The sequence below is a fragment of the Balearica regulorum genome, chromosome 2, assembly GCF_011004875.1.
Source record: "Balearica regulorum gibbericeps isolate bBalReg1 chromosome 2, bBalReg1.pri, whole genome shotgun sequence".
NCBI classification, from domain to species: Eukaryota; Metazoa; Chordata; class Aves; order Gruiformes; family Gruidae; genus Balearica; species Balearica regulorum.
The window spans coordinates 141,014,733-141,038,208 of NC_046185.1; the positions used below are offsets into that span (position 1 = coordinate 141,014,733).

General features: G+C 39.1%; 1 protein-coding gene across 4 annotated transcripts in view; it reads right to left on the bottom strand.

Annotated features, from left to right (window-relative positions):
- Nucleotides 1-23,476, bottom strand: part of PPP1R9A (protein phosphatase 1 regulatory subunit 9A) — a 147,070-nt gene that overhangs the window by 6,856 nt on the left and 116,738 nt on the right. Inside the window, exons 10-19 of one of the 4 annotated variants that reach the window (XM_075746132.1) lie at nt 22,293-22,389; nt 22,004-22,175; nt 15,960-16,117; nt 15,089-15,389; nt 10,428-10,515; nt 10,253-10,330; nt 6,969-7,167; nt 3,968-4,087; nt 2,106-2,129; nt 750-932 (exon numbers count right to left, since the gene is read on the bottom strand). In XM_075746132.1, coding sequence (XP_075602247.1) covers nt 750-932; nt 2,106-2,129; nt 3,968-4,087; nt 6,969-7,167; nt 10,253-10,330; nt 10,428-10,515; nt 15,089-15,389; nt 15,960-16,117; nt 22,004-22,175; nt 22,293-22,389 — 1,420 coding nt within the window. The remainder of the gene's footprint in view (nt 1-749; nt 933-2,105; nt 2,130-3,967; nt 4,088-6,968; nt 7,168-10,252; nt 10,331-10,427; nt 10,516-15,088; nt 15,390-15,959; nt 16,118-22,003; nt 22,176-22,292; nt 22,390-23,476) is intronic. The other 3 variants (XM_075746133.1, XM_075746134.1, XM_075746135.1) reach the window with 3 other exon arrangements.

The following is a 23,476-nucleotide window of genomic DNA, read 5'->3' on the forward strand; positions in this document are numbered from 1 at the left end:
ATTTCATTGATCAAATGAGGCAAATAAAGATTAAACTATTTGCCTGAAGTCATCTAAGTCCACATAGTGCTAGACTTCCCAATTCTTACTGCTATGCCTTAGTCAAAAGTTCACTTGCTCTGTTCTAAAACCCCTAGAGTTAGTGAAATGCCAGCAAAAAAATTCAGAAAGGAAACACCAAACTTAGACTTTCAGATCTGCTGAGCTTCCCGTAACTCCTTCCTGTAATTATTTTTGACAAAAGCAGGCTGATATTTTTACTGCAAGAAACCATGCATACTTTATACATCAAAACTGTACGTAGTTCTAACATAGTACAACTGGTATCAGCTTATGCCTCCAGTATCCCACTAATCCATTTTTCAGTTGCTCTTTCTGATGTATGTCTATTTACTATATCTTCTCTGAATCACCCTTCAGCAAAACAGAGCTGGATGAGAAATATACGCATGCAAATACCACTTATACATGCTGCTATATGATTTACACATGCAAATATGGGTACATTACATAGACCCAGAGATTTCACAAAGCAAATGCCCTCTATTTCTGAAGCTTCTGAATCCAAGTGCATATGGGAATTTCTTAACGTGTTGCTCTGGCTTTATACTGTGTGTTTATTACTCTAGTCTATCACCACTCCACACACAGGGATTCACTGTTTTCTGGCTGAATTCTTACTTCCTTTAAGATTACCTAAAGTGATAACAAATACTACAGTTAGTCTTGAAGTCCAGTCAGTCAATTACCTTGAGCTTACTCCCATCCAGCTGAAGGAGATGCTCCCCGTTAATGTTTTGGGCACTGAATTCGGAAACATACTGTTCAAGGTTCAGGCTCATTAACCAGTGGGAAACCTGCTGCACGCTCCACTCCTGAACAGCACGACTCTGACACTGACTGTGCTTAGGAGACTGTCCATCGTCAAGGATCTATGACAAAAACATGCTGCATTATTAAAAGGGTAACGCAGAGGAGTTAACAACATTTTTCTGTACAAACCACCAGCATCAGAGCAGAGGTATATCAGTACTACCTTTACGCTACGATGATAACAATTTCACACCACTATATTATATCTGTATCTAACTAAGAATTGGTACAAGGTACCCAAGAAGTCTTCTATCTATAAATAGAAGAAGAAAAAGGAACTGGCGCTCCTTTTAACCCAAACAGGGACCGAAATGGCCAGGTGGCACAATTCAAAACAGGTATGCTCCCATTCCCTCCAAGATTTTTATCCTTCAAATTGGAACATTTCTAAAGGATGCTATGAATTCTGCATTCCACTTCCCGGGCTTATTCACAGATCTTTATGATGCGTTTAAGCTATAAAACAAGAAATTCAGGGGAAAAAAACCCTCAGAAAACCACTCTGAAGTTCAAAGTGATGACATCAAACAGTCAGCGAGACTGATACTATCTATGGAAGACTATGAGATGACACAGAGGAGTGGCAAGGAACACACACTGATCCCACAGCCCTGGCCCTGCTCTCACCACGTTGCGTTGGTGCGGAGGAGAGCACGAACACAGCACCAGGAGGGGCAGGTGGGGTATCAGCTGCTGGAGCAGCCCCATGTCCCTGCTCTGCCACTTTATCCCACCCAGGGGTATGCCAGCGGGGCCTGAAACAAAAGCTACTCTGTCCCAGCTACAGTCAGCAAAGCAGCTGCTACAGGCTGCAGCAGCTGTCTGCTGTTACAGCAGCTTTTACACTGGGTTAGATGATGCTGGGAGCTCTCTCAGCTTCTGGCTGTCCAGTTCTCAGGGCTGGGGAAAGGATGGTTCTTCCTTCTCCTGTCGCCAGCAGGAGCTCAGTGCAGCTGAAGCTTGGACTGGTGGATTTCCTCTGACACCGACCCTCCTCTCCCTTCCGGCACATTGCAAAAACTGCCATTTGCTATGGCCTTGAAAACTCTTAGCAGAAAGGAGAGGGGAACTCAAGACAAGGGGAGAGGAGCCAGTGACATCTGCGTGTTCTGCTCGAACAAGGGGGTTTGCCACACAACACCGTAAAACAAGAAATGTAAATCTGCAAATGAGACGACACGCTGCCACGCGATGGTCACATGATTCACCACAACAGCACACTAGTATCTCACCTCATCATCAATCATATCCAGGCTCTGAGTGAGGGAGCAACAAAGAAATGGGAAAGAAAAGCATTATAGAAACAAAATACAGAACATGTAACAGCATGTAAAAGTTCAGGCAAGGGCGGCACCAAGATTTGCAAACAGATATGGCTACTGAAAGCCAAAGAGATTTCTTTAAAAAAAATTATTTCCAGAAGCAGAGGGGTTATGTTGAAAGCTCAGCACACACATGATTTGCAGCTAAACCTGAGACTGTGTCAATGAAACCCCTTTGGAGTTCCTGGTCTTGACACCCTAGAACCAGTGGGAACCTTCCTGATGGCTCCAATTGCAAGCGCAAAAGCTCCTTAATTCGAGAACAACCTGCAAACACTGGGTTGCCTCCCCACCATTTAATTTTTTTCATCTCCTTCAAATAACCGTGTCAGATCTGCCAGAGAAGCCTGAGCGGAGGAGTGCTTGCAGCAGTACGCTATGGAAGGCTGAAGAGCAACACTGGCCTGATCCCCTGCAGGGTGGCTGTGGAGGTTTCCACTGCAGCTCTCACTGAACACACTGCCTCATTCAGAGGCTGCAATTTGGCATACAGCAGAGGATGGAGAAAACACATTCATTTATAGACCTGTTCAGGCTTGATATTTTAGAAGTGATAGAGAGCCGAACAAGCAAAATGAAAGCATTTTCAAGCTTTTAATTCAATACAGGGCATTGGCACAATAAAATACTTCATATAAGGGGAATGAAACATGGCAAGAGAATGAAATGTATTATCAATATAGTATTAATACTAGATAAAGTTTAAATGATGAGTTTGTTGTTTTCAGTAATTCATAGAATAGACAGACTTGTCTGCACTCTCCTACAGTTCTTATAAATTTTTGCCCTTTATTACCTGCAGTAAGTAACCTCTAAAGAATGGGTGATCTCGTAGACTCGCATTTTGGCAAATGGGGTTGCACGAAACAGCTCTCAGTCTTTAAACCCATGCAAAGCATGCAGGCAGTAACAGAACAAACCTAACTATCATAAAAAGAATAAGACACAGATACTTCAAGTTCCTCCTCTCTAGAACAAAACCCTGGCTCAAACCTCACATGAAAAAGAACAAAGGCACAGGTGTCCTGAGTCCACAGGACACATTGTCAGCTACTGCCAAATTGTGCACCTTCGCTTACAACTGAGTTACAAAACTAGTATCTTAAGAAAAGTATTTTCAATATATTACATTTGGCTCAATTATGTCACCAATTTACAGGGTTAGGAATGCTTTTTCACATTATCATTGTTCAAAAAGACTCTGGTTTGAAGAAGCTGTATTCAAATCCACGGTGCAAAGTAAGCACAAAGAATGCAAAGTGGATTAACACTTATAAATTCTAATCAGTATACATATATTCAGGTACAGTAACACACAATTACTGCATGTACAGGTCATAATTATTTTAATGTATCAGGGTAAACATCAGTCTAAGTGAAGATGCCTTACATCTCAACTATATTTACCAAACCAAACTGTATGTTTATTTTCTCAAAATTGTCTCAATTATGTCTAATTTAGCGTATATGTATCTATGGGTCCACATGTACTCATTTAGAATGTAGGAAAAATGTATTGAAATGTGTAAGGATACAGCATCTCTTAGGAAACCAACTGCATTCTATTTTCTTACGATAATACCACAGGACCTTTATTTCAAGTCATTATTATATGAACAAGAACAATCATAATCCAGAAACCAAGATTAATTTTCTTCTCCCATTCTACTACCTAAAAAAAGATCCCTTTATTATTTGAGTAATTATCAAGCAAAATGCCATGGGAGAAAGAAAACAACTATTTCCCATCTTAAACAATTTCACCAACATACCTCATCTGACGACAGTGCTAACGAATGCGAGAAACCTGGGGTTTTAGGTTCTGCTCCTAAACCACTCAAATCAGCTGAACTTGTGCTGCTAGGACTGAAATCATCGTTGAACGTGAAATTCTGTGGAGAAAAAAATGAGTTAGAATGAACAAACAATCTCATGTGCATCTAAAAGGGAAATTTGCTTTCTGTCTTCCAGGCAGGCATAGTTCAGGAGTGATTTCAATCATTTACCAAACCAGTTACAATACACACGAGGAAGCCCAATTTTTAGTATTGTTAATATTTATAGAATACACAGTATTTTTACCATGGTGTACTTCAAGAGACATCTTTGCCAGCTTAACACCTCAATGAACAGCAAAGGGGTCTGAAAGCAATTTCCAGACACCCTCTTAAAATGCTGGCTCTCATCCTGGAGCTAAATTACAGCTTCCACGGGTTAATCACTAGCATTTTACTGTCCTCCAAATATTTAGGACAAGCGTAGCACAGGCAGTAGCACAAAGAATAGGACAGAGGATTAATTAGCAGAGAGAAGTGAAAAATGCTATTTAAAGAGCAGGAAAATATCCTGTGAATCCACTTCTGAGTCCCAAATAATCTCCTAGAAAAGTGAAAGGATTCTCCTCCCTCTTTGCCTATACGTTTAGAAAAAACTGAAATGGAAAGTAAAAGAGATCTTTGCACATTGAACGTTATTTACTCTACTAATAACCATAAAACAAACCCTGTTTTTTCGTAACAATGCAATGACAGACATCACACCTTACAGCAAAGAATAGCAAAAGCGTGCACATATTTTCCAGGAATACAGAAAAATTACCATCAGCAGAAAACAAAAATTAACGAGTATTTCACATTAGAGTGAGAACCACAAAAACGCAAAACCTATAAAAAATTAAGGACACCATGATATTCCATTTAACTTGAATATACAGTTGATGATACGGAGACCTCTAATCTCTACTCTAACATCTAAATGAATATCAAATTCAATTCACCTTTGACATTCAATTTAAAAAAATGGATCCAAACATCAAAACAAAAACCAACACTAAAAAAGTTATTCTTTTATCCCCCTCCCAAGATATTTGACCTATCTTTCCTGAAAACAAGAAGTCTTCCAAAAATATCAAGTGCTGGTCCTCTTAGTTGTGCTGAAAATCCAACTAAATATTGGTATCACACTGTGCTTTAAAAACCTGAATAGCAGTATAGGAACTGTTAATTTAAGAGCTTGCAAACTTTACAGAGAACATCAAAATGTTTTTGTGATCACTTTTCTCACACCTACGATGAGCATTCCTGTTCTGCCCTTCCCAACTCTTTACAGAGGAGAAGAAAATCTCAGCAGCTTCCTTAATATGCAAACTTTTAGCCCCCACAGCGTTCTTAGGCCAGGACTTCAACAGCTCTACCTCCTGTTGTGTGAAGAACATCTTTTTCTTTTTTAAGTACTCTGATTTTTCTTTCACCTCTATTTTGCGCAAGCTTCAGCCTTATGATGATTTTAAGTCTTTAAAATTTAATTTTCTGCAGGAAAAACACAAGATGGCCAAGGCCTGCAAATAATTACGATAGCAGGACAACCACACCCCAAAACCTCAACCTAATACTAAATGTAAAAGAAGGTGCTTTTTCCCCATTTGAAAATTATTTTTATACAATGTTTGTTTAAAGGCACAAGTAGGATTTATCATGTAGTGATAGGACAAGGGGTAATGGCCTTAAGATGAAGGAGGGTAGATTTAGGTTAGAGATAAGGAAAAAACTCTTCACTGTGAGTGTGGCGAGGCACTGGAACAGGTTGCCCAGAGAAGCTGTGGATGTCAAGGCCAGGTTGGATGGGACTTTGGGCAACCCGGTCTAGTGGAGGGTGTCCCTGCTCGTGGCAGGGGGGTTGGAACTAGATGGTCTTTAAGGTCCCTTCCAACCCAAACCATTCTATGATTCTAGGATTTTTTATCTAATCCTCATCCTTCATTTTCAAAAGAAACCAGGTAACTGATTAGTTTCTCTTTAATCTTCACAGATTTCATCTATGGTCTTCTCTATCAAACTGATTTGGACTGGTCAGCCTTGTGTTGCTCTCCCTACTAGGAAACACAAGCACAGCTATGACCTTGCATAGCTTGGTGCACAGCAGTAGTAAGGTATCACCAACTTTTGGCACCAAAAGAGTAAGAAATGCCTGTGGAAACTGCTATTATGTACATGCATGTATTTGTAGAAGACAGAGAAATTATATTTCTGATTCATATTCCTGTACATAAAGTTGAGAACCATATCTGTTTCTTTTTCCCAGGCCAATATAAAAAGTCAACTGCTACAAGTTACAAGAAGATACAGGCAGAGAAATATTTTCCAGAAGTGAAAATAAACATGAAAAAGCTAAGTATATTGCTGTAACTAAGGGTTATTTAAGGAGTTATCATGCTGCAACATTCATGCACATAGAAGGGAATCACACAGATGTATTAAATTGCAATAGTTCATATTTACAGTTCAAGCATCGTCATATAGAGAATTAAATCCAACATCCAGCATGCATGACAAACAGATTTCATTACTGGGGGAAAAAAGGCAGATGACTGACAGCATACAGCATTTCTTCACTTGCAAACGCCTCATTTAAACATGGGTAGGTATTCCCACAATCAGTCCTGAAGAATGCAGAAAATCTCTATAATCGAATACACAAATCTAGCATTTGTTCAGTGGATCCAAATGCTAATTTCCACTGGCACCACTTGCTTTTGTTACGGTACAGCACACCACAGTTAGTTTACTGAATTAATGTACAGTAAGACAGAGTAAAGAGGCAGAATGTAAAATGGTACAATGACAGAGATGTTCTGTTCGGATGAGCTTTTACCGTACAATGAACACCATGCACTGTTTATTGTAGTAGTCACATATTGGCCTGTTCTTTTTCCAAAAACATGAAGCCAATTATGCCACTCAACACAGTGGGAATAAGGTAGTTTTTATTTTCTACCTTTGACCCTTTTTTAGCTGGACTTATATTTTCAGAGGAAGGCTCAGTTGAGCTGGTAGGCGATGGCAGGTTGCTAGAAGAATTGGATCCCTTGCCACTCTCTCCATACCATGTGAATGGTACACAGTGTGGGAGAGAGGAGGATCGCTCTGCTAAAGGTTTAGTGTTTGCTGATTTCTGCAGCATCTCTCTGGCAGTCCTGTTCAAGAGAAAGGAGCAGGAATACGTGTTAGATTACAAAATAAGAGAAAACAAAATGCTACAGAGGCAGTTAACTGTAAAAAGAGTGACATTCCCTGTAACTGTGAGTGGCATGCAGCTGGGAGGGGCAGGCCTGAAATCTCTCTTTCAGCAAAAGAAGAAAAAAGTGGGGGTTTTTGGTTCTTTTTCTAGCTCAAGCTCTTTTAGACTACATACAGCCAACCAACAGACACCAGCTGAAAATGCCTGTACTTGTTCGGATGTGAACCAGCTCCAGTCAAGAAGCCACATGCTGTGTTGGTGTATTTCTGAGCCCCTGTGGTATCTCAGCATGATTAAATAGACTAGACTCAGCACTGACCCAAGCGGGTTCTGCTTCCCAGAAAAGGTTCTGGCTTGGATTTTGAGCACAGGCAGAATGAATCAGGTGCATCTGTATCCATCTATGGAGATGTGCCTTTGTTACAACAGCTAAATACTGATAGCGTATTACTATCTTGATTTGAAAGTTATTAAATATTAAAACATTAATATAGAAAAATGAAAGAAACACCTATGTGATATTATCAGGTTTTCTCTTTGTAGTAACAAAGATTGCAGTGGATAATGTGATCAAGGCAAAGGTAGCAGTTATAAAATAAAGTGCCTAAATTATTCATTAAATATATCATGTCAACAGTATAGTATGTAAATTAAAAATAACTATGCAAAGTGTCTGCCTCAAAGAACTTATGCATATGTCATATTCTCATATTATTTATATCAATGTATATATTACTGTTTCAGAGCGTTAAACTTTTACTGCTCCTAGCAGCCACCAGTAAATTGCACGTATGTAAATCTCCCCTCTGCTACTACTTTCTGGACAGCTTCTAAATCATTATTATTAACATAATCACTAGAGCTTTGTATATTGTGAAGCCTCTTTTCTGTATGGCTGAAACTGAGGTTGTCAAAGAGCCCCCACCCATGGAAGCAGAAGAATCCTCCGTCCCTTTGGGTCCATAAAGAAAGGTATATGTATCTGACTCAGTCCTGTACTCCTCCCTCATCCTCTCATCTTGCTTGAAAGTAGAAAGAAAAACCAAATGATGTTGCCCGAATCACCTAGCTTCAGGCAGGGGAATATATAATTCTTACTTACATAGGGAATTTTTTTTATATATGTAACATTAGCAGTAGTCTTAGGAAATAATTCAGGATTTTATTTACACATCCTGAGTGCTGTTTTTTTAGCAATGGTAAAATAATGCATGCAATGTCCATCTAACAGCGTGATTAATTCTACATCAATCAGTTGCTGTAATGGGCATAATTATAACAGGATGTCTTTTGATCATCATCTTCCTTCTTTCAAAGAGCTTATACAGCTTTGGACTGTAGAAAAAACTTCCTCACATTGCTTCTGAGGCAAATTCTTTGGAGTTAGTAACAAAGGAAGTGACAAAGTGTGTTTAAAAAGTCATACTGAAATAATAACATTCCAGTTTTCAGAGGTACAGTGAGAATTAGAAATACTTACGGATTTGGCGTTTGAAACAAGTATTAAACTTTCCTTTGAGTAACTGTATCCAAACTCAGAAATACTAATAAACAATACAAATAACTGATTTATCCAATGGTCTAATAAACAGGTCATCTCTCTACGCTGAGATCTGCTTTCTCTAAGGAAGATACCTATGGGATCTCACAAATGTCTGTAACATACTATGTTGGTATAAGGAACATAACAAGTTCTTACAAAGAAGTACACATTTATTTCCCCCACCCTGTGGCTTGGTATTTAAATGCTACGTGATGTTTAATACCCTGCTAAGGGCACTAGCTGCCTTACAGCTACACAGAGGTGCAGAGAATTTGCTTTAACAAATTTCTCCCTGTCACTAGGGAAATGCAGCAGTGAATATCACTGACTCCAAGCAGACACATCAGTGGAACCAACTGGAACAGGTTTTCTGACACCAGTGCAGAGGCAGCGACTGCTGCCTAACATCACTGAAGATCCTGCCAGATATTTGCAGAATACAAATGTACAAATGTATGCTGAGACAAAACTTCAGACGTCAGTACAGTGTGCCTGAGGGAGTTTTCTTCTTCTGATTTTACGGAGCTACACAATATACTTATCACTGGGTCTCCATATATTAGACTGTCAGCAAAACTCCACAAACAGCTACATACTGGTCTTCCACCACAATGATTTTCTGAGTAGCATTCAAAATTTGCTTTCTTCCAATAGACCTTTTATCATGGAGGTTTTCTTTTGCATTGTTTTATGTGCAGAGAGTTTTCGAGTTGCTATGTCCTTTCTAGACTTTTGGAATGTATTAAGTTTGCTTAGTACTCCTGACATTAACTTGTCTTTCATACCTGGAACCAGGTATCACCCCCTGTCACTATGATCTTATCAGACTCATCGGTACTTGAGGAGAGACCTTCAGTAAAAATCTACACTGGCTTTTGCAGAGAAGATTGCTTCCTGCCATTTTGAACATTCATTTATTTATTCAGAGTCCAGATGCTGGTGATGTGGTCTCATCAGATCTCACAAGGAATTCACAATTCCTTCCCTGAGAGTTGGTGATGTGACAAATGCAGTCAGCATTTTTCCTATCTATTTTCAAGTTATGATGTTCATCTTCAGAAACAAACCCTTCTGAAAGCATTCCTGATGTGAGTGCCGTGAAACTGCAGTGAACAGCTGCTGCTCATCCTCGCTCTGAAGGCTTTTTCAAAAAAATATGTGGAATTGTGTCAAGATTTCTGGTTCATGGGTATTATTAACTGACTGTGTGTGCATCTTGTAGGCCAGCTCTGATAACCTATTTCTGCAAATCCCATTAGTGGATGCAACAGTATTAGTGATGACACGATATTATAAGCTTCCAAGAATTTTTAGATTATATGTTAGTCTTTCATTAGTTAAGAAATCTGGGTTTGTAAGCTCAGAAGGTTATCTCAAAACTTAATGCTTATTTATATGAAGTCAGTGGGACTGTTAATGTTCCCATCTGCTAGGATAATTAGGTTTTTCCAATGCTTCTGGCATATCATTTTTTGCATCCTCAATCTTTTACCCATACCTACTGCCATAGGTCACCCTAATAGCTTCTTTCTCTTTCCGCTTCTTGCCCTTGTTTGAACTCCTTCTCAAGGGAGCCCTACAAGAATATCAGAAAACATCAGGATACATCTTTGAAATTTTACTTTTAATACTTTTAATGAAAAAATAAGTATTTTAAATAACAAAATACTTACCCAAGATCTGCAAGTTTTCGCTTTAGTTTTTCTGTATGCCCTATACTAGGGCTAGTTGTTCTTGCTGCCTGACCACATGTGGCACCATCTAGGATACATGTGTACACGGAAGAATGTACATTATTATTTTTAATTCCTACTGATAGCTATTCCACTTTCCATCCAGAACAGTTTGTGCATCTTTTCATAATTAGATACGCATACATGTACACGTGTGTGAATATACAATTTAATTAGGTGAATTCTTCTCATTTTTAGCAAAATGGTGTGAAGAGGAATAAAAATAAATAAATACTTTCAGAATTTGCAAATACACATGAAGAAATCTTATTTTAATTAAAGAAAATTTAAAGTTAATTTTGGTTGAGTTTTAATGAATATATAGTAAGTCAAACAACACAAAAGATTTACAGGTAAACATCACAGTGAATCCATTTTTAAACTCAGCAGTAGCCACTTAGGTCTCTGTTTACAGAATCCATTTGGTATGTATATTTTACTTCCAAAATGACTCCTGAAATATTTTCTTGGAACTTTGGAGCCAAGGGTACCTTTTATGATGGGCATGCTAGATAATAGTTATCTGTTTATCTTGACCATCTTTGTTAAAATAAAGATTTAACTTGAAGTCCAACCATTCTGAATTTAAAAAAGAGTTAAAAGTAGCTTCGTTAATAAATTTTCCCTGAGACGTCTACCAATTTTTGATCTCTTCTACAAACACTGTTAAAGCCTAAAGAGGAAACCGCCTGCAGTACCTATAAAGCCAAAACAATGAATCTGAGTCTGTAAAACATCCTGTGAAATCTATATGGAAGCTAAGAGAAAACACACAGCAGCTGAAAAAATTCAGACACAGTTTCTGTGATTCTTGATAAAGAGTGTCCTCAAATACTCTAGAGGAAGCAAATGAAGGTCAGTCATTCATGTCACTTGCGGTTTGTGACTTCTATGATGTGACCTCAGATGTACAGTGACTTTTAACTGAAAGCACTGCTGGGTGGAGAATGGATTGAGAGCAGCCCTGAGGAGAAGGACTTGGGGGTGTTGGTTGACGAAAAGCTCAACATAACCTGGCAGTGGGCACTCGCAGCCCCGAAAGCCAACTGGGCTGCATCAAAAGAAGCGTGTCTGGCAGGTCGAGGGAGGGGATTCTCCCCCTCTACTCTGCTTTTGTGAGACCCAGCCTGGAGTACTGTGCCCAGCTCTGGGGTCCCCAGTACAAAAAGGACATCGAGCTGTTGGAAAGAGTCCAGAGGAGGGCCAAGAAGATGATCAAAGGGCTGGAGCACCTCTCCTATGAAGACAGAATGAGAGAGTTGGGGTTGTTCAGCCTGGAGAAGAGAAGGCTCCAGGGAGACATTATGGCAGCTTTCCAATACCTAAAGGGGGCCTACAAGAAAGCTGGAGAGGGACTGTTTACAAGGGCATGTAGTGATAAGACAAGGGGTAATGGGTTTAAATTGAAAGAGGGTAGATTTCGATTAGATATTAGCAAGAAATTCTGCACTGTGAGGGTGGTGAGGCACTGGAACAGATTGCCCAGAGAAGTTGTGGATATCAAGGCCAGGTTGGATGGGGCTTTGATCAACCGGGTCTAGTGGAGGGTGTCCCCGCCCATGGCAGGGGGGTTGGAACTGGATGAACTTTAAGATCCCTTCCAACCCAAACTATTCTCTGGTTCTATGATTCTATGATTTCTCCTACTGCAGGTGGCATAAATTGAGCCCTCGGAATTAACCCAAAATACCACAGCACATTCACAGGACAGTCAACTATGTATACAGTTGTATGTTGCTTTTTGGATAATATTTGACCAAGTTTTCATTCAAGTAAAAAATTCAATGCGCAACTGATTCATAAATCCTGTGAAAAGCAGGAAAATAAGCCTCATGCACACTCTAAAAGCCATAATATTTCTACCAACACAGGTCCTTGTGTTAAAAAAAAAACATTCAAGAACAACTGGCAAATAAACTTCATGCCAAAAAAGCAAACAAACAAAAAAAAGAAATATGAAGAACAACAAAAGCAAGGCGAAGTCTCCTGAGAAGAAATCCATTCCCCAGGGAGGCCGAAGAGAAGTTTAGGCAATGGACACTTTGCATCAACCCTACACTGTGCACACTCCTCTCCTGTCTCATCTTATGATTTCTCTTTCACCTTGAATGTATACTTCTCATTTAACCACTGTCAAGATTGCCACTTTCAAGAATAAAAGTCATCATGGTTTTTTTCACACTAGCTATTCACAGGCAAGTGCTACCTGGGGGCCGGGAGGGCAGTGGGCTTTTTGAGACACTTCTTAATGAAATGAAACTATAGGGTATACTGCTTTTGTGGTGGGCAAATAATGAAAGCATTTAGTAGCTGGAGGTTTTGCTGCTGTAGTAGAAACAATAATCTGGAGAGCTCAGCAGGGACACGTAGCAGCTGCCTGGCATGGCAAATTTATTTCGGATTCTTGTATCACTGTGCTCCCACTCACATGCAGCTTGGGCCAGCCAGGGCCCTCTGAATAATGAGGGGACTTTGACCACCCTGGATGGGTGCGTCTACCCTGACTCCTTGTAGTTCTTTAGAGAGGGTGAGGGAGAGTTGGTTCCTCAGAATAAATCACACAGAAGCTGTTTAATCCATCATTTTCAGCCTCAATGAGCTGGTGTAAGTAATCTGTGGCTGATGGATGTGAAAGGAGACTAGATCTAACTCTCTTCCCCAAGGTCACAAAACAGTTGCAGCCAGCCTCACATCAGTGGAGTACTGCCCATAAGGGTCACCTCGGCTGCCTTCTCAAAGGATGCTGTTGCACAAAACAGGCAGAACTGAAGAAAATAAATTGATCACAAACATACACAAAGAAGTTATGCTTAAAAGACAAACATGCAAAATTCCTCATCATTTTGCAATGAAACTCATCTCATGCCACTTCAGCTCATCCCACAACACTACAGGATCTCATAAGAGAAAAAAAAGACAAATGTGAGCTTGCTAACACTCGCTTTTGCTAATGAGAGATTAATCAATGGACACACATGTGGCCACAGATGTGCTCTCTTTCTGTCTCTAAAAAAACCCTACCTGAATACACAGAAGAAATACAATGGCCCTTTTTATTTTCTGAACCTGTAAGAGTTTGACAGCCAAATTAATAATCAATTAAAATAATATCGCTATGACACTTGTTGCCAAACAACTGCTTTAGGATATTTCTTTTTCATAGGACTTATTAAATGCAAATTTTCCATTTGAAACTAAATTGCTCTGGTTTAATTTTCACATACTCATCAGAATCTGGATACACCCGAAGCACTGGTTGTTTACGTAACAGTCACAGTGGGGAAAGCATGACACCAATATTTAGACAGAGATTATTTTTCAAACCTAAATTGGAAAAAGCAACATAGTGGTTGGAATATAATACCCTATTCCTTACACTACAAGGCTAGTCTCCACTAAATTTTTATCAAGATATTTTTCATACATCAGTTGGAAATGCAGGATTTATGACTTCACTGATAAACCAATCATACACTCAAGCTGAAGTACGAGTTCAGAAAGTCACATTCTTATGTTCACACCCTTATTTTTACTTGCAAAACTCACTGAATTTAAGTTTGATTCATTAACAATTATACAATAAGAAACTATACAGTTAGACTAGCAATTTCAGAACCCATGTAAAAATGCTAGCATACATTAACCTATCTTAAATTCAAGAAAACTTCATTAATCTGTCTTTTAGGAATCTTTGTGAAAGCCCTGTATGAAGATGAAGAAAAAATAGGTTGTAAATCAGTGGCAAGTCTTTTCAGACACACAAACACAAATCCTCAACAAATTCTTCTTTTCAGTTAATTTAAGTAAGCCAGAGTCTGTTAGAGAATGCAAGGTGCATAGCTAACAATGCCAAAGTTGTGTAAAATGCTAATTTTGACTTCACAAGGCATCTGAAAAGGAGGATTCGGTATTCTGTGCCATATCGTATTGTTAGTGCATTTAATAAACTGGTATCTTAGACATGTACCCGAGCTAGGTATGATTGCATCATGTTTTATCCTGCTTACATTTAAAGAATCTGAATTAAATAAATAACAATGCAGCCAAGCTCCCCAACAAATTACTTGCTATTTTTTACTGTAAATGAAGAGTGTCCAGACACTAACCTCTTGTTTAATCTAGAATATGCTGCTTCTCACCAATTAAAAGCTACAATCTGTTATTCTTGCTTTACACTCCTTTCTCCACCCTCAAAAAAAAAGCATCTAGCAGTGCCAAAATCACATAATTTGAGTAAGTACACTGTGTTAAGCACGTTTCTAATACAGAAATGTCCCAAGGTCCAATAATTTGGTTTTTTAAAACAAAATACAAGATTTTCTTAAAGGCAACTTCCCCCTAGCTTTTTCAGTGAGTTCTAAGACAGAAAAAAAAAAAAAAAGAAAAAAGAAAGGAAGCAGTTGCCGATCTCATTTTAAACTTTGTCCTTTTCTTACACCATCACACAAGGTCATTTGTAATTTTTTGATTTCCAGGTAGACAAAGGAAGTTATGAGATGACAGCCTTCTAGTTGCTAAGGTCCTACTACATAACAAAAGTTCACAAAGTAGATGTAAGTGAGCAAAATGATGCATCAATTTATTGTAAAAAATAGTAATACCTTTATCCTGTAAAATATTCCTGCCAGCTGGGTGATGCAAAGGAGATGCTTCAGAGCTGTGCCCAGATTTTGAAGGAGAGGAAAGTGGAGTGTCTCCCCGAGCATGCGGGGAAAGGACACCTCCTTTGTGGTGCTGTTCTTCTTCTTGGTTTTCAGTTAGGTTGTCAAGTGAGATTGCTGCACTGCTAGCCACGGGGGAGAGGGAGGAAGCACCAGAATCTGATGCTGGTGAGGATGCTCTCATGCATAAGGGCAGTGGTGATTTTGAAATGTGCATGGGACTACTGTAACTGTTTGACGGCTGTTGGTATAAGAGATTATAAATCAGGTTATACTATTTAGTAACCAATCAGAGCAAGGTTTACTTTGAACATGCAATTTTTTTATTCATTATTTAGCCTTCTATTTGTACGAAACACTTCAGCAATTCATGCCATTACCTTTTGATACCACACACAGTGTTTATTGGTATTTGCCTTCAGACAGAACTCAGAATAGGACAAAACAATGAGTGAATATCGTATCAATTATTTTAACAAATTAACAAATAGAGAAATGTACGATTCAAGTTCCTTTCACCTCCTGCATAAATGAAAGGACCCGCTCTGCATTATAAAGCGCACATAAATCAGAAAGCCCAGGATTCCTGTTAAAACAAAAAAAAACCACAACAAAACCAAAAAACCAGGTGTGCTGACTCAAAGGAGACTGGACTTGCACATCACTCAAGGACATTCATAGCACACTGGCCACAGAGGAATAAATACTGCCTGTGCTACAATGAAAGGACGAAGACAGAGGATGAAATGACTTACAGGGGCAATCTAGCACTCCATAGGAAGCCTGAAAGAGAGGGTAGTGTCCTTCTCACCTTTCGTTCAAGGCTGTCCTCTCCATCAGTTGAACTGATGCTATCATACAGCCGTGTTCTAGAAGGCCTCTGCCGCTTGTTCTTCACTGAAAGCTGAGCTCGAGTCTTCAGAGCTTTGGAGTCCAGTCTCTCCGTTTCTGGCACTGCTTCATTGAAATCTGTATGGAAACATGATTTGAAGCTATTTAACAGAAGAATCTTTCACTACTTTTTTCCTAAGATGTGACCTGCAATTCTAAGTACGTGCACTTTATATGTTTTACTTGTACCTGTAGCTTCATGAGTGTTAAAGTACACATGCAAAAAAAGTTATTTTCATAAACCATTTACAAGTTTTTCTACACAGATCCAGCAAGTACATAGCAAAGAATCAACTGCAAATATTTAAAAATTCAATGATTCCCACTGTTATGTGAAGGACCACACAAAACCAGCTGTACTAGCCCAGAAAGCTGGTCCACTCAGACCCCCTCAGAGGGACTTGCACGTACTTGGCCTGCAGACAGTTCTCCTCCATCAGGGCACAAAGCAAAGGAATTCTCATCTCACTGCTCTTCGACAGACATTTCCCAGAATCTGGATGAATGTTCAGACCCAGGGGACCAATTCATTTATCCCCAATCCTGCCCTTTTAAGCCACTGGAGGAGGAGGGATTGGGCTGCCATTTCTCCCCACAGCTGTCCCACTAAACATTTCCCTTTACAACTTCACCAGTTTTGCAGGCTGCTCATCGAATTACAGAAGAAATGTCTAGAGCAGTTCTCAGGCTGCTCTACATTTTATCATAATCAGAATGGCTTACAAATGTAAAGAACATGACTTGTTCTCTCCCGTACTGAATGTCCCCCAAAATAACCTTGTACAATACATGCAAATCATAAGCAAGCAATGTCTGCAGTCAGTAGTGCACAGAGAGTGATAAGGTCAGTATCCAAATAACCAGATAATCATTTGTGATTGGACTGCTTTACAGGCAGCCTTTCACAGGATTATGAAACAACTGTCAGACTCATTCCTTTGGACCTACAGTGAAACAGGTTGCTTACTCTATCACACTATCCCTCTCAGGAGGGGACGGCAGAGGGGAATCTTAATCTTCCTCTGGATTCTGAGGTCATCTGTTGCTCAAAGTTCTACATGACAATAAAAATAAGGTGCCCCACTTGCTCAGCCCAAGCCTTCTTCACGTAAAACCATCTTTTTATTAGCACCTGGCAGTCTCATTTGTTATTTCCTCCCTTGTTGCACTGTCCTCAGAACCATTACATCTTGTAAATTCTTCTTTTATTCACAATTTCTTCAAGCTCTTAAAATTTACATAAACTCAGGTAAACTTAAGTAAAACATCTCTGCCAGCACCAACCATCATGGTCCCTCACACACACAGATTGATAATGAGTGACCTAACACAAATACAGCCTTGCCTCACTTGCACTAGGATCACATCAGAAGACACTCTGCCAAGTCCCCTTCCTGAAGCAGGAGTCTAGAGAACGCAATCATTACTGTGATTATCACCATCTACTGCAGTTGTTCGGTTTCAGCTTTCCAACAGCAACACATTTTGGCAAAACCATCAGCAAGGTAGTGTTACACCTTTGCAGGAAGATCCTGTGAGTGCTGAAATAAATTTTCACTGCAATCAGCTGTCAGTGATGTTGCATAAAGTTTATCATGACAGTGAAAAGGAAATGAAATTAATCCATCCAGAAGGTCCATGAAAGGGCCCGAGTAACAGCTGCTCAAGGCAGGAATGGGAATGCCATGGTCTGTACAAGAGCTAAGGGACTCTAGTTCTTCCTGATAAGAAAAAACACTATATTGTATGGAGCAGGACATGGACTGTTAGGTCTGTCATTATCCTGATCTAACTGCTCAAAAGCTCTCTGAGAAATTTGCACCAAGGCAGCAGTAATTATCCCAACAAAACTCAACAGTCACCAGAAGATCTGGGTGAAAGTCGGGAGATGTACTCTACTCTCCCACTTCTTAGCTCTACAAAGTTGCTGTATCTTCTGAACATCTGGGGTTTGTGGAGATGTTGTCTTCTATCATACATACTTTAAAATAACAAAATGGAAAAAACTCCAAAAGCCCAGTGCTGCATTATCTTTATATACCATCAGAAAAGAGCTGGACACTGTCACGTTCATGCTTACTCACTGTTGTCTTTGTACATATAACTTTCTGCTGGAAAAATAATGAAAACCTGGTTTTTTTGGTTTTGAAGGGAAAGCGGTTTGAGATCTTTCCCCTTTTTCCACTGCCCAAACACCATGACCCTGCCTGAGCTCCCAGATGAGCCCAGTTTCTATCACTGGACCTGCCCTGCTCCCCACACTTGGGTGCAGCAGGACTGGGCTGCTGCTGGGTGGTCTCTGCCCTGGCCACACGCGCTGTCACTCTCAGTCGCAGCTCCCTCTTCTGCAGAGAGCTGCTGGACCTCGCTGCTCCCTGGCACAAACAGGCACCCCCCACATGTTTGTCTAGGAATCTCCCAGCCCACTGGGGAGCGGGATAAATCTCTCATATAAAAGCCATAACAGGTTTTATTTTGCTCTCAGATACGATGTAATTAGACTTTCTTTCAGCAGGTGTTGAACCACTTGACTCCAATGGGCTTCCATCTGAATTATTTCAGTACCACTGTGCAGCAGGAAAGAGTTCGCCTGTCCTCCCACTGTTTTTCCATTATACAGGCTGATAGATTTCAAAATCTCCTTCTGCGAACTGACGCATCCCAGGGTATCCCAAGGAACCCAGAAAGTATAGCCATCAAAGAGGCTTGAACAGGCATTTGCACAGAGATGAGTAAATACCGTCCAAGTTGGCATTGGCACTGAACTGTTCAGATTTCAAACCACTGAGTCCTTCCAGTAATTAGTCTGATTCTCTACTGCAGACACAGCTCACGACCACTAAACCAGAAATCTATGATACATTTTATCTATTTTTTCTGGACTCTCAGAAAAACTCATAGATTTGTAAAAGAAATACAATCCTCAGGCTTCTTATATTCGCTGGCAAAGCAAAGGAAGAACTCTGTGGGCTGTACTGGTTTTGATTTTCTAACTTCCACTGATGTTGCTGGCAGCCCCTCAAACTCAGTACGAGGTTACGTTACACCCTGAGGAGCCATACAGTCTGGCATGATGCTAAACACAGCCGGAGCACCTGCAGCGGCAGGGACAGCTATGCTTCTATGTATGCGACCTTTGAGTCGCATCTGTTAGGTCTTCCCAAATCTATTGCCACGCAAGAATGTAACAACCACCTCAATCACATTGAAGCAAAACACATACTTAGCATCATTTTAACTAAAACATATATTTTTACATAACCTGATTTTTTGAGGGAAGACAGACCTGCAAACTTCAGAATAAAAATTACGACATGTGGCTGCGTACACCCAGTCCCACCACACAAACCTAATGCTGAGGCTTGACAAGAAATGTGTTATATTCACCAAATAAAATACAGAAGAGAGACAGGAACATTTCCATGAATGTCACAGAGACAGTGTGCACAACACACTGCACCTGGAGGAACTCTGCTCACCCTCTGAAGACATCATGGACATCCTCCCCGCCCTTTACAGTTCCTCTTTAAGCTGATGGAGGGCAGATTTAGATTAGATTAGGAAGCAATTCTTCACTGTGAGGGTGGTGAGGCACTGGAACAGGTTGCCCAGAGAAGCTGTGGATGCCCCCTCCCTGGAAATGTTCAGGGCCAGGTTGGATGGGGCTTTGGGCAACGTGGGCTAGTGGAGGGTGTCCCTGCCTGTGGCAGGGGGGTTGGAACTACATGATCTTTGAGGTCCCTTCCAACCCAAACCATTCTATGATTCTATGATTTTCTACAAACATCCATGGGGTGATTAATAAATACAGTAATTATTAGTGATTAGTATTGCTAGACAATGGTAAATCCTTTTCTTAAAAGGTTTACACAAGGGTGATATGGAGAAATAGGCTCTTCCTCTGCAGAGCAAGTATTGCTACATTACTGTCCGAGACAGACTTCAGAGACTTTGATATGGAATTTACCAGCAAAGGTATATGGTAACCAAAAAGTGCTGCAGCATGTTTATAGATTTATTTTAAAAAAGGGCTTTTCTTTTTCTCCTGTTAAAAACACAAATCCAGCCTGGAATCTAAGGCCTAACTATGTTTTTTCTGTTTTCAAAAAAATCACTGCTGATTGTCTGTTTTTCCTAGCAAATAATCTGTGTTTGTATTCAGGTGGTTAAACTTGGGCATTTAAATTCACAGATCATCTATTCTAACTCTCAGAAGTACTGAACATTGGTAACGTTTCTTCAGGGGAATGGTTTTACAATGAAAAATGTCAGCTCTTGGACAATGAAAATTTTCATGCAAATTTATCAATTGAAAAATATAATTTGAAAGTACTGACACAGAGTTTCAAAGCTTTACAAAGAATTTTAAAATTTTTAGAAAAAATTTACGAAGAATTTTTTTTTTTTTACATGTAAAAATTGCCAGATTTTAGCTCTTGAGCCATGGATGTGCCTTGACATTGTTACAACAGCAAGTGTAAACATGATTTTTGTGAGTCAGGCAAAGAAAACACTTTCCTCTCCTGATGCAAACTGCTGAAAGGGTTTCTGTTAACAGCACTGCTAAGTATTAAATATTTTCTAGCACTTACTGAGTCTCCATGACAGAAATACAGACTTTCTTGTCATCCTGAGTGCTTTTCTAAACTTCAGAGACTTCAGTAAAATAAAGACTTGCTAGAAAGAAACAGTTCTGTGAAGATTTGTGGAAACCAATTCCACAAGGTCTGCAGATCACCTAAATACCATTTCAGCAGGGCTAGTTCTTTTTTATACACATATTTTGTTAAAAATTTAATTCATATTGATTTGTTTGTAGAACAATATTCAGTTTGGTTCCACACACAAAATAACTGTTAAAATATCAATTTTAATAAAACATCACTGTGTTTGGTGGAAATTAATATATTGGTAATGATGTAATGCATTTTTTTTCACCAGAGAAATAAATAATATTACAGTTTATTTAAAATGAGAATCTACATAGGAATAGAATCTGATTCTCCCTTGTCAGAATCCCAACACTTCCGTCACCGGATTTCACAGATGTTACTAAATACACAGTAAGTATTGCTCCTGCGCCAAACAATTTTATTCCAAGGCTGTGGACCTAAAATTGGCTTTAATTCTGCATATACTTCAACAGTGAGGAACCACTTCCAATTACAGAACTTCAAATAAAGCTGTGGAAGTTATCTGTATATTTTCACCAGGACAGCCTGAAAAAATGGGAATTATCTTTTGTATGCAAAACAAGTAAAGGTTACAGTCACCATGCTGACAGCATCTACCCAGATCTCAGTGTTGCCACAAATTGTTTTGGCTTTTTGGTAATATGTAGAACAAAATCTTACAAGCCTTATGTTGTAAATCAGGCTGTGCTATAGCTGAATAAGATTTTTAATTAATGTGCTAGTAAAGAATTTGCATTTTATTCACAAAAGGCTTCATCCTGAGAAATGGTGAGTGCCACCAACACATGGTTCCTTTTGATGTCTGTCCCGTGGTGGGATCAGAACCTGGAGAGATGCATTCAAAATGGTAGATGTAACATTTTTTTTCTCATTCTGGTAACTTTGATCTTGTTTGATCTTTGGTGGCTGGGTAATTAAGGACAGATTTAGGAACATAGGAGAAAACAAAATTTTCTCCTATTTTATTAGCATAAGTACTGAATTAAAGCTAAATGTTGATGGCATCCCACTGAAACCTTTAAGAAATCAATAATGAGATCTTTACTTTATTAGCACTTACTTCCATTTCTTTAAGAATATACATTGTACAGCTATTCTGGGGCTCTATATTGGCATTATTTGGTATAATCCTGATACAGCTGTCATTAGATTTTGAATTTCAGAAAAATAATGACATCTGTCTATTATTAATTGTTTCTTTTAAATCCAAAGTGATAACCATGCTATTCACATACATATTAACAGGATTTATGGTTTGGTTCAAACCAACCTTGACTTAAGCCATCCAGGCAGGACACTTGCTTAGTATCTATATTTTCCACTGGATCGCCTCTAGAAACTTCTCCAAAAGACGTCTGCCTTTCAAAAATGTTGTTGTTATTGTTAACCTGGCTCCCATTTTGCTTCATTAGCCTGAAAACTTCTGCTTCCAAGTCTCGTATCTGAAAGAAATACAACTGTGTTACCCATAACACACACACACACATCTGTAAGATACATTTTTTTCCCAGAATATCAGAGTTGTCTCATTCTTCAACATGAAAATAAGTACTACTCACACGAGCTTGTAAGCCTTGAACCTCTGCAAGGTGTGCTTTCTCCAAATCTTCTATTTTCTTTCGTTCGGCTTCCTGGCGTTTGATGAAGTCAAGTTCTCTTAAAGAAAAAAAGATGTATTTGCTGTCATCAAAGCAATCAATCAGATTCAAACAGAAAATAAAATGTTCTGATGTATCTTAAGCTATACATCAGAAAAATCTGTCCTTACCAAATACTTTATTGCTAACCTAGTAAGAACTATGAAACTGCAATTAGGACAAAACCCTAAACAATTACTTAGTCTAAGTGAATATGTTAGGTGAAGCATGGTAAGAGGGATTAATCTGAAAAAAAAATCTCAGTTGTTCTAAATGATAATTAAACCAGTTAAATCAAACTAATTTTTTTCATAATCTGTATTTACAATGAAAATAACGTTAGCTTAGTTTATGCTGTGTTCTGTTGCAGAAAACTGAGCAAAATCTCTGTTTTATTAGTGTATGACAGCACTCCTGAACAGAAACAACATCTGTAAGTTTCCAGGTACAAATCTAATTTTCTAGTAAGCTATAAGGAAATCTGTTAGGTGACTTTAGGAGTCTGAGATAGTTAAAAACAACTGACTAGATCTTTTACTAATATAAAGCAGAATAACAACAGAAAGGCTATCCAAGGTCATTCTAGCTATTTTCCCTGTTTCTTTTTATTTTAAGAATCTAAGGCATTTGTGATAGAAAGCACACAAGATGCCAGGTAGTTCTGGAAGAGTCACAAAATTCCAAGATGTGTAATGACATTTTGACTATCTAATGCCCTTTTTAATGGGACAGGATATTCACTTCTGCACTCCCGGCTGTCACTTGACATTGCTGTATGGTTTTGAGTTTTCTTATTTAAATGAGTATATTTCAGCAGAAAATGAAAAAGTTGCTGCAAAAAGGGAATTTGGGGGAATGGAAGCTGTTATAGAAATGTAAGATGTTATTATTCTTGCTAGCCATCAGGGAGAGGGGACCACATGAAACAGAGGGGGCCAGGTAATCATCAGTTAGCTCAACTCAGCTCAAACATTCTTGGCATCTACGAGAAGAAGAAAAATAAAATGTAAAATGGAACGAAACAATTTTCTTTTTGATGTTACATTAGTACACAGCAGGAGTGAATCCAGCTGACACAATGCCAATATGAATTGCTGCAAACCTTG